Source organism: Cupressus sempervirens, chromosome 5, assembly GCF_028749045.1.
Source record: "Cupressus sempervirens isolate cs-2001-9-10 chromosome 5, ASM2874904v1, whole genome shotgun sequence".
In the NCBI taxonomy this organism is placed as follows: domain Eukaryota; kingdom Viridiplantae; phylum Streptophyta; class Pinopsida; order Cupressales; family Cupressaceae; genus Cupressus; species Cupressus sempervirens.
The window spans coordinates 217,497,195-217,509,606 of NC_143122.1; the positions used below are offsets into that span (position 1 = coordinate 217,497,195).

The window sequence follows — 12,412 nt, forward strand, 5'->3', positions numbered from 1 at the left end:
TCAACATGCCTATATATGTATCCCTTGTGAACTATTTTGTTGATGTCCCCCACTCTTACTTGATCCACTAAAACTAAATTTAGTCGGTTGATGAGTCTAAATAGGAGGCGTATAAGGTTCCTATGACCTTTGATCCTATCTAGATCCTTGAGATTTCCACTACTTGGGCTTAGAGCTTTGATAACTCTGTGTAGATCATTTTCTAGTGTCTTGTTGGAAATGTTACTAAGACTATGGCATCTTGAAGGGCCTAGATGGATATTTTTGGTTCCCTTTCCAAGGAGGTCTTTGATGTCTTGATGGCTAAGTATTGGAGTTTCAATGTTGATACTGATCTCGAGTGTCTTGAGACCTACCACGGATATCCTCTATGACCAGTGCTCTCTCAATAGCCTCTTTGAAACTACTAGGAAAAGCCATATGAACTATACTCTAGATAGAAAAATTAAGGCCTTTAATAAAATGATGCATCTACAACTTTTCATCCTTCATGTAGTCAACATTGGGGAGGAGCTCAAGAAACCAACTCTCATATTGTATCACAATGAGACCTCTCTATTGTAGATAGATATTTCTCCCTAAATCTACTCAAAAATGTGTCCCATGTAAGTGTCTCTATGTTTACATCACCCATAGCCTCCTTCTACTGCCACCACTTAGATGGTGGTTCTTGTAAAAGATGTATGGTAAGTCATTCCTTTAGGTTTCTCCCACAAGGATGCAACCCAAAGCATCATTGTAGGCTCAATAACCATGCCTCTGTACCTATACCATCTGTGGCCCACACAAATAAAGGTTGTTGGAGTTGTAACAACTCCCTAATCTCATCTCTTGTATCTCAAGGTGCTCTTACAATTGCATGCTTTACTAAATTAGGTGGTTTCTCTAATTAATAAACTGACTCTACCTCATGATTTGCATGACCCTCTTCTTGAATGGGCGGAGGGCTTCTATTCCATTCTCTAACAACTGGCTACTCTACTTGTTGAACCATTGGTGGTAACCTTTGTTGTACCACCCCAATGAGATTTTGTAAGGCATCTAGGATATCTTGATTTGAGTTTTAAGGTGGTTCAGGGAGTGGTGCTTGACCCTCACTAGGAACCTCTACATTTTTCTCAACTTCCACATGAGCTAAGCGAGAATGACCATGACTTGTTTCTTGTCTTTGATCATTTCATGTGACTAGAGGCATCCTACAAAAATACAAGGATTTTAATCCCAAGTGCAATGGCTATTAGGTCTCTAGTGTTGAAACCATGCTATGATACCAAAATGTCATGCCTAAAAAGTAGGGCTAAAACACAACAATAATTTTTTTAATTATTTTTTTTCCACTAAACTTACTAAATTAATTTGTTTCATTGTATTACTAATTGAATATTACTATTAGGAAAGTTAACTTCTTCTAACATGAGTGCAATGTAAGAGATATCATGACTAGTGTTAATTGTGTAGTTGTTCCACTAACAAAACATAGCCAACCTCCCTTGACAATATGTTATGTTGAAAATTTGAACAAGGTTATGATTATCAATCTCAAAGTCAAGGTTTCTATCCCTAGGTTATTCTAGAGTTTTGACATATAAATCATATGACTTTGCATTACAATAATGTTTACCTACTCAACAAGCATATAAAATGATTAACCAACATTTCTAATCTAATTAGCTTAAATAATCCTACATGATTTATACATTAAATTATTTAATTCTATTTATCCTCATTATAATTTCCCTTCCATGGGTTCATATAACATAAAATAAAATAATTACATGTAAATCAAAACTTAAAGATTCACTAAGGTCTATTAGGTAAACTTAAATAAAGTCCAGAAGTTTAATTGTCTCTTAGTATTTAATCATTTAATAACATTAATCACTTGGATGATTAACGGAGTATTTAATTAATTCAAAATAGATGTCTAACTGTTTTATCCAAATATTCAATTTACTAATTATTCAACATTTGAACATAAACTAATTTAATTTTACTTTATTTATTTAATAACTATCAATGTATATTAATTTAATAAAAGAACAATATTAAGTTAATAGAAGACTTATGCTATAATAGATTAATTCCACATCAACTAACTACCAAAATAAAATAATACATAAAATATTAAAAAAATTATAATTAAATCAATATATTAATAATTATGGTAAACAACATCATTTAAATTGCCAGTAGATAAGTCCCTCACTTTTTCATAATTACCATTCAATAAAAGTATTTAGAAAATCACTCTACCCACTTAAATAGTTTTAAACATTTTGAATCATTCTCTTAGAATTTAAAATTTGAACCCCTTTAATTCTTATATAAAATAAATGAATTCACCTTACTCATGAATTAATACAAATTTATACATTTTAAAGTAAAGTTATTGTTTTTTAAAGGAAGGTCATAGAAATAAAATAAAATATTTTCTTCTCCGTTTAACCCTAAATAGGGTTTCCAAAAGGATGAAAAGAAAGAAAAGCCTATTCTTTTTCATTTCTTTCATTTTAACTCTACACTCTATTTCTTTTCTTTTTGATCTAACCCTAATGGTAATTCTTCTTTGATGGTTGAGTTGGTTTATTGTAGGTTAAAGGATGAAGCTTATGAGATCTATTTTATTTTCCCCTTCTTCCCCATTCTTCTCCCATCTTACTATAGGTTAATCATGGAGTTTGATAGATCCTTCTTTCTTTTAATGGGGTTTGTTAAATCAATATAGATTTTTGTGGTTAATGAGGGTTTCATTGATCTATTTGATTAATGGATTTGAGAGATTTTTTATTTTTATTGTGCAGATTGATAGATATCTGATTCTTTGCATTGTAGCTTTAATAATATATGTCTTCATATAAATCTATTTTTTATTTTTTTTTACAATCCAGAAAATAAAGAGGTTCATGCCTCATTTCCACCCCCACCCTTTTCTCTATTTATCTTTTCCTTTTAACTAATCCATATGCATGGTGCCTCTGCTCTTAGCGACATCATTGCCACTCGTGTACCCCTTTGAGGGAGCCACTACGACTCAGTTGCTTGTGGCTGTTATAGAGGATATCGCTCGCGACCTTATAATGAAGGGCTTTTGTGCTCCTTTTTTTTGAGTTTTTTTGTTTTTGTTTTTAAACTTTATATTTTATGTTATATATATTTTAAAATATACTATGTTATGAAGATTTTAATATTAGTATATGTTTATTATGTAAAACTCTTATTCGATTTAAATTTCTATTTTATAATATATATATATTGATTTTAATCATTTATAAATGCATATATTTATTTAGCTCTTGTTTTATAGATTTGGAATGACTGCATTTATTATCTTTTCTAAAATATTGATTTTTATAAAGATTTCTATATACAACATGCCACAAAAATCAGATTTTCATTATATTGTGACTTTAAAATATCTTTAAGTACAAATAAAAATAAAAACTTGTTAAAACATATCAGAACTTTGCATAAAGTACTAGTCTTAGAATAGCATTTTATAAATGTTGCCTTCTAACTTAATGTTTCACTCAAAATCAATATTTGATCAAGCTGGTATATATATATATATATATATATATATATATATATATATATATATATATATATATATATATATATATATATATATATATATATATATATATATATATATATATATATATATATATATATATATATATATATATATATATATATATATATATATATATATATATATATATATATATATATATATATATATATATATAGTTTTTTATGGCAATTATTTCAGTACAAAAGTATTTAATTTATTAATTTCAATGACAGATTTACTATTTTAAATATTTGATCAAGCTGGTATATATATATATATGTATATATATATATATGTATATATATATGTATATATATGTATATATGTATATATATATATATATATATATGTATAGACATATATATATATATATATATATATATATATATATAGATATATATATATATGTATAGACATATATATATATATATATGTATAGACATATATATATATATATATATGTCTATACATATATATATATATATATATATATATGTATGTATAAACATATATATATATATATATACATATAAACATATATATATATATGTATAAACATATATATATATATATATATATATATATATATATATATATATATATATATATATATATATATATATATATATATATATATATAACATATATATATATATATATATGTTTATACATATATATATATATACATATACACATATACATATATACATATACATATATATATATATATATATATATGTTTATACATATATATATATATATATATATATGTTTATACATATATATATATATATATATATATATATATACATATATACATATATATATATATATATATATATATATATATATATAGTTTTTTATGGCAATTATTTCAGTACAAAAGTATTTAATTTATTAATTTCAATGACAGATTTACTATTTTAAATATATTATCAAATTTATTTTAACCAACAATTTAATAATTAGTATTGCACACTTTACAATTTAAATGAAGATAATTTAAATTTCCATTTCTTGTCTAAAGAAGTTACGATAAGGTATTAACAACTCACTTGAAGTGAACCTACAATATTTCTTATAAAGAATTTACTCGACAACATATGTTACAATTATGCTTGCAAATAATCAAGATCATTCATCTGCAATAATGTAAAACAAATAAACAATCTTCATGCTCTCCTAACAAATCATGAAAAAATACATAATACATAATTACATAATACATTGTACAATTTCTTTGTTTACATGACATTCAAGAAGTTCTTCAAATAAAATTTCTCATTAAGATGACCAAATTGTACAGTTGCTTCAATCCCATAATTCCTTGACTCAAATCTTCGAAAATTTTTTTTTAAAAAAACTTAAATAAAAAAATTTTAACCATGGGAAGCTCAGCTCCCAACCTAGGCCTTTACAAGGCCACCCCTACGCTAGGAGAACCTAATTTGAATGGGTGTCATACAAACTTACACACAACATAAATAGAACAAGAAACAATTACACAAAACTCCGAACCAAGGCTTGTTCACAAAGGGTCTGTTTGAGACCTAAAATTGGGGTGAAGGTGGACCAAGTACCCATATGGAAAAAGAAAAAAGTTAAACATAAACAAAGCTTTGTTCAACAAGGCCAACATATAAATAACTCCCATCTTTATTTTTCATTCACATCAACCCTTATCACCCCCAATTCATATCAACCCTTATCAACCCCATATATTTAAAATGACATTGGAAACATGGAGCCCATACATCCATGAGTTTCCTCTTTCCTACAGAAGGAGAGACTCTACACATAATGGGCTTTCAAACACCCTTCACCCCAGACTACTCTGCCCTCCCAAGGATGAGTGTGCCTTATACAACCAACATTACAAGACTCATAACAACACAAAATCAAAAACAAAATCAAAATTATGGTTACATTTTTTTACAACAAGAAACCTCACAAGGACTCATTTCAATCCATCATCAACACTACATATACATTGCAAATATAAAATTTCACTCTATCAATATCTTTCTACAAAACACATAAGACAAGAAAGAACATGCAAATTATACAACAAAGGAAGTGAAATAACCAACCTAGAATCCAAGATTAAGGCAATGAAATTTGTAGTAGAGCTCCCTTAAAACTTCCCACTAATTCTTCACACAACTCCCTCTTTCAAAGATCTCTCTAACTCCTAGTGGTCTTTAAGTTTGGAGTGTGGGTGAAGACCCAAAAATGTCACCGAATCTTCCCTAAAAAGGGGTCTTTCATCTCCATCTAACTCTCATAAATGAGGTATGGGTTTCTTTTTCTCATAAATCCTCCTTGTATTTCCCTCATAATTAAGATAAAAACTAGGGGTATGGCATGAGGTATGGCTTGCCTAACACTCCACTTTTCATATATCTTCAAAGGTACCCTCTTTTAAGGCTCTTAAATAAGCTATGGTCACCTTTTTTACTAGAAAACATCTCCTAACCCAAGGTACCATAAGTAGAGTAGATTATTTTTGCCTCAACTAACCCCTAGGGTCCCATATAACCCTCCAAAAACCCAATTCTAACTCTACTACGGGTTCAAGAGGTTTGACTCAACTCATGGCTTATTTAATCATGTGGTTTGCATAGTTCATCTAATATAGGTTGGGTTTTATTTCAAAAATCCTTGTTTGGACATGTCACTTACACATGTGTTAATTGACACTACAATAAGTACACATCACAACTCCACTTGACATGTCCATTGAGAACAAAATACGAAACATTAAAATACATTTGTAACAATCATGCTTCAATCCACATTTACAAATTAAGCACAATACAATGAGGTTTATGTCTCTTCATTAGATGAATCCTTGGCATCATAGATTTACAATAGCTCAAACCTTGTTCTCCAATTTGGTTCCATGGTTAAGTTGTTTTGCTGTGGATCAAAGCATCGATAGTCCAAGAAAAGATATAAATAAATTTAACATGGATAATTAACACTATCAACAAGATTAATCATATTCATATCATCCATCAACTAGCAAGACAATGGTTTACAATTTTATCTCATACAAGAATATATGCATTTGTAGAACATGCATGAAATACAAAACATCTTGCTATCTCTATTTATCATCCATTTTATTTTAAACTAAGATCCATGGGAATTATATAATCATACCAATATAATAAGGAAATTAAATTACATGACATCTATAATGTAATACCACATAATAGTCTTCTCAATCTATTAATAACAAGCATTTGAAATTTTTCCAATATCATCATAGTCCTAATCAATCATAATCTAGATTTATCACATAATATATTTAAGATATGTTGTCCATATTTGATAGGTCTAAATATATCAACATAATGAAAGTAATATAGTCAAATATGAAACTATCAACTATGCTATGATAGGTCATGGTAAGACCTCAAAAAGGAGGTAATATAGACTAAGAAAATCAATAAGATTTTGGTCACTGCTAAATATAAGGATCATTGGAAATGGTTTAAGTTTGCTACTAAATTTGTGTTGTTTGAGAATTTGGACAAAATAATCTAGATGCACTTAACATAGAAAGAAAAAGAAATTTGTGTTTCTTTTTAGTTTATCATAGAAGGTTTGCGCGGATGAATAGGGAATCTTTTATTTTAATTTTGTTCATGAAATAATTTATGTATCTATTAGATGTTTATAGATTAAAATTTATGAAAACTTGACTTTTTGTTATAAAAAGGTTTAAATTATTTGAACCTTTAAATATTACTTTTTTCTAAAGGATGTTATGTAGTGATCTTTGAAATGTAAGCAAAAGAAGAAAAAAAGTGCAATTATTTTAGGTTTCTTTTATATCATAAAAACAAAGTGATACATTGAGCATTATAGTCTTTCAGAGGAATTGCAAAAAAAATTGTGTAAGCATATTAATATATTGCAATAAATTGAATTACTCATTGTAATGGATATTATCTCGCAAGAATATTTTTTCCATTTTGTGTGTGGGTCCCAATTGAAGGGTCAAAGACATTTTTCATTTGTAAATCTCTCTTAGATTTTGTGTCAAGAATATGGATCATTTTCCATAATTTTATGCCAAATATTGTGTGCATTGTGATGTATAATGTATATGGTTTAGAGGACTACTAGAATATTTACACTAAATACCAATTGGACCTACCTTGTTGTATTGTGATAGTAAGTATATTACACAATTGACAAAGAATCTAATTTTTCATATTAGAAAAGAATTAGTCCCACAAGGTTTGATCAAAATTGTGTACAACATGATAGACAATCTCATAGCGCATTTCTTCACAAAGTTTCTAGCTCGTGTTTTTACCAATAGGCATTATGGGAGAGAATGAAAATAATAATACTGTTTATAGTAGTCCATGTTGACTAGTAGTAGTTCTTATTGACTTTGTAGTACTATATTAATAATGCAGTTTTATATTTTTAATATTGTAATTGTATTATTGGTGAATATGATTAAATTCCATAATGTAACCTTCCTTTTCATTCTCTATTTAATATATTCTACATCTCTCATTTATTCAAGCCAATTTAAGTTCTTGCAACATTCTTTATTTTTTTATCAACCCACCATTTTTTGTTCAATTGCTTTCACATCTTTTTTTTATAATTTTGTCTTGACATCCTTGCAAGAGTTTGTCACATGGGAGTAAATATTCTGATCCTATGTAGATTGTTAGAAACTAGTAATAATTAAATTTATCAAACAATTCAAACTCACACAAATGAGATCAATTCTATAGTTAAATAAATAACTTAACACAATAGTATACTTTTAACAAATTATAATGCATTTTTAACTAAAATGTCTTAAATGACTACACGAATAATGAATCAAATTTGCATATCTAACAATATTATATTCCACTTCAAACTGCAAATTTAATATAAATTTGTTATTCAAAATTATAAACCTTGTCAAAGGGTCCTTGGTCTAATGGTGAAGTTGAAGGATTCACAAAGAGCCTACCAACAAGGATTGAGACCAGGATAGTGTTCTTTGCTAGAATGGATACCCCTTAGTCCATTGTTCTTAACCAAAAGGACTAGACAAAAATGTTAAACCTCCATTTTAAAAGAAAAAATACTCATTACTTTTAGAAATAACATATAATAATTCGAAAAATATTATATGTTTTTTCCTTCAAATTCCAACGACTAGAACTATTTAAACATGGGATCTCTAGTTTTCTTTATACATCTACAGGATGATAATACCCAGATCTATACTAATCAGTATGATTAAATAGCCCATGCGCCACGTTGGTTTTCGCCAATAGTCAGACAAAACGTATAAATCTCTATCAATAGCAGTTTCATCTTATATTATTCCAAAGCTGGTTACACCATTGTTTGATCAACACTGGTAAAACAATGGCTACTCCAGATCTGGAAAACCGGATGGAAGAAGAGTTTGTTCATCTAACAGAAAAGCCACCTCCACACTTCATTGTACGCCGCCTTAGAAATTATAAAAGAGAATGGCATTTCCTTCTCTTAGGCGACTCTTTTTTTTTGTCAACCTCAGGAAATTTTCATGGGAACATTCTCCTCTCACCAGATTATCCAAACAGCCCTCCGCAAGCCATCAATGTTTACACCCCCATGGATCCACCCATTGAAAATTTGGAATATTCTTCAGTTTACAGTTATTTGCAGACATGGGATTCAAATAATTCCTCCATTTACTTTCTTCTAACAAAGCTTTTTGAGTGGATCGTTGAGAAAGCAAGAGAAAGAGAAGAATATAGTCCAACAGATTCGCGTACAAAGGCTGTCCAACATCTGAAAACTTTGCATTACAATTCCGAGAACCCAGTTTTCAAAGAATTGTTTCCTGACTATGTTGATATATACAAAGCAGAAATAGAGAAGAGAAAATCATTCGGGATAAAACGCTATTTACCTTTTCAGCAGAAGAGAAAGAGAGACTACTCGCTATATTCGCTTGTTATAGTGTTTGTTCTATCAGTTTGCCTTACAGTGATGGCTTTATCTATCATCCTACAAACATTTTTTAGCTTGATTTGTTCTTTATTCTGACGTTAAGCCATCCTTGTTTCCTTACAATTAGAAAATGCCGATCATATGTTTCAGAATTGTAAAGAATAGTGATCTTGTGGCTTTCATAAATATAATTGACTTCAATTATAAAAGCTAATGTTAGCCGCAAAGGTATAGAGTGTAGATTTGCTATTAAATGTTTGATTATTGAAAACTGTAATATATTAGTTCATATTCTGGTGCGGCTATCCTCCCTTGACCAAATATTTAAAATTCTAAAACACAGTGAATTTGCATATTTTGTGATCGAAAACAAAATTTGAAAAAAATTCAGTGTCTTTTCGTAATTCTGAAAAAAGAAAAAAATGTTTGACTTTTTTTTAACTCTGTTTCTAGATTAGCCAGCACATTTGTTTAAGTGGATAGGTATATTATTTGGAAAAGAAAAAGGACATAGTAAAGATTTTTATTTTTTGATGAATAGTCATTTTCTATTAATAGCAAATAATTGATTAGGAGAATAACTGTAAATTACTAAATGTTTTGGTGTATATAGTAGTATATAGATGTTTTAGGTAGATTGATTACAATTTAATTCTGAAATATTTAACTATTTGAAATATATATTAAGAGCTTTAAGTAATTTTTTAAAAAAAAATTTGTATCAAGGAGTTCTTTGTTATATATCTTATATGTATTAACATTTCAAATATATAAGTTAGTAGGAATTGCTACATATGGTGTCAATATAATATATATGGCATATCTATATAAGATTGGATAAAGCATTTAAGAAAAAAATTCTATGTCTTGTTCACTACTCTTTGATATATTCATTTCTTTGGGGGTGGAAATTTTATATTTATCTTCATATTATGACAAAATGTTGTACATAAATATCTAGAAAACTTCATGTCTTAGTCTTAAAGGATGTCTTGTGGTACACCATGTAGCCTTACAATCTTATAAAAAAATTAACAATGTTGACTTTATTTGACAAAATGAAATTCTCCATCTTGGATAATCAATACACTAGGAAAAAATATAAACTAATGTCCCTTCTAGGACTTTGGACATTGTAACACAACATCCATATAAACTTCCTCCCAAGTTCCTTTTGGGGTTGCAAGAGGTTGGCATAGGCCATTATTTGAATTGATCCTTTTAAACAATTGATAAGTCTTGCATCCTTGAAAAATATTCCAAACATGCTTATACACATTTGTGATAATAACTAATCATCACTCAAATAATAAAAAATCTTATCAGTACAAAAGTATCCTACCAATCCTCAAGAATGCTTCTCCTCATTAAAATTGTCTTCCATGAAACTCCTTATAATTCCCAATTGATTTCACTTGAAAAATATGCCACCTCAAATAAAAATTTGTAGGCGTACTCCATTATCATCTACTACAAAATTGTTGCTTTCCTTCTCTACCTCTAAAAGTTAGGCTTGGGCTAATACAAAAAGTCATCAAATCCAATTACATTATCAAGTTTAATTTTCTAGTCAATCAATCTGCTAACTTATTTGACTTTTCATAATTATTTTTCAAAATATAGTTTGTGAAAAACTCGACCAGTCACATGTATATGGGGTTCATTCTCTATTGATAGAGGTATTGAAGTGTATATAATAGTAATTCCACAACATCATTTCATTTGGAAATAGGTAGTCTTCCATTTCATAAAATATTATAATATGGCATATCACTAACAATGATAGATTGAATATTCCCCATTTATTTAGTGTGACCCTAACCCTTTTATCCCTATTAGAGATCTTAAAGATAAGGAAAAAGTTAAGGGGTCCTCTATTTTTATTTTCAAAGTAAAAGGAAATGACTAGTTAACCTCATCCAAAGCTAAGAAATGTGAATAAGAATATTTTCTAGATGAATATTCTCATACACCTGCTAACCTCTACACTATCCTATAACTTATGATAATTTGCTAATGATAATCTTCACCTACATTTGTATTTTCCAAAAGAAAAGATTTTTTTATTTGGCAAAGGATGGGAGAAAATGTCAAAGAAATCATGGATAACTACTGTTGGTTCCCAAAACTAGAAATTGGAAATCCAAGAACTTTTTCAATTGTCCAATAAGGTTCCTCAATTAGTTCTGGCCAATGAACAAGAATAATCCAAATTCTTTGATACTTTAGACTTTACTACATATAGGCAGGTAAATCTTAACCTTAAATCTTGATTTCTTGGTTCAAATCTTTTATATAGAAAATTTAGACTTGGTGAGTTCTTAGGCTAGCAAGGTCCTTGAACTTGATCAAAATAATGTTGAATGAATACTTCAAATAACAACCTATTTTATAGAGATACAGGTACCCTCGAAAGGGTGGTTATTTTCAAGTGTATTGGAGGAATAAGAGAGGAGGCCCCAATATGGAAGTGGAAATCTCCTCCTTACCCCCTATCTATGATGAGAAAATTTGGGAAAATGTTTGGGGCATTAACAAAATTATTGAGAGAATAAATAATTCTAAGATAAGCTAGAGGATGAAAACTAAATGGAAGCTAGCCCCCAAACTGGTTAAAGTTGAATTTTGATCAATCTTAGAGGGAGGAGGGAGCCACTACATGATAAATAATCCAAAATTCTCTAAGTTTTAGTATCAGAGGATATTTTAGGAAATGTGGAAGCATCTTTAGAAATGAGGTTGAGGAGTTTGGACTTCTATGGAGAGTTGACTTAGCTAAGACATGGGTATTCAAAATTTGATTATGGAGGTAGACTCTATGATAGTCATTAAAGATATTAAGGAGGAGAACAAGATGATTTGGAATGT

General features: G+C 28.7%; 1 protein-coding gene across 1 annotated transcript; it reads left to right on the top strand.

Moving 5' to 3' along the window:
• The first annotated feature begins 8,971 nt into the window (after positions 1-8,971).
• Positions 8,972-9,640, top strand: LOC149555202 (ubiquitin-conjugating enzyme E2 6-like). The gene has a single exon (XM_089829260.1). The coding sequence runs from the start codon at positions 8,972-8,974 to the stop codon at positions 9,638-9,640; it is 669 nt and encodes a 222-aa protein (XP_089685386.1).
• Positions 9,641-12,412: the final 2,772 nt, after the last annotated feature.

What these genes read in the sequence shown, in the direction of transcription:
- LOC149555202 (XM_089829260.1), top strand. Translation starts at nt 8,972, where the DNA reads ATGGCTACTCCAGATCTGGAAAACCGGATGGAAGAAGAGTTTGTTCAT.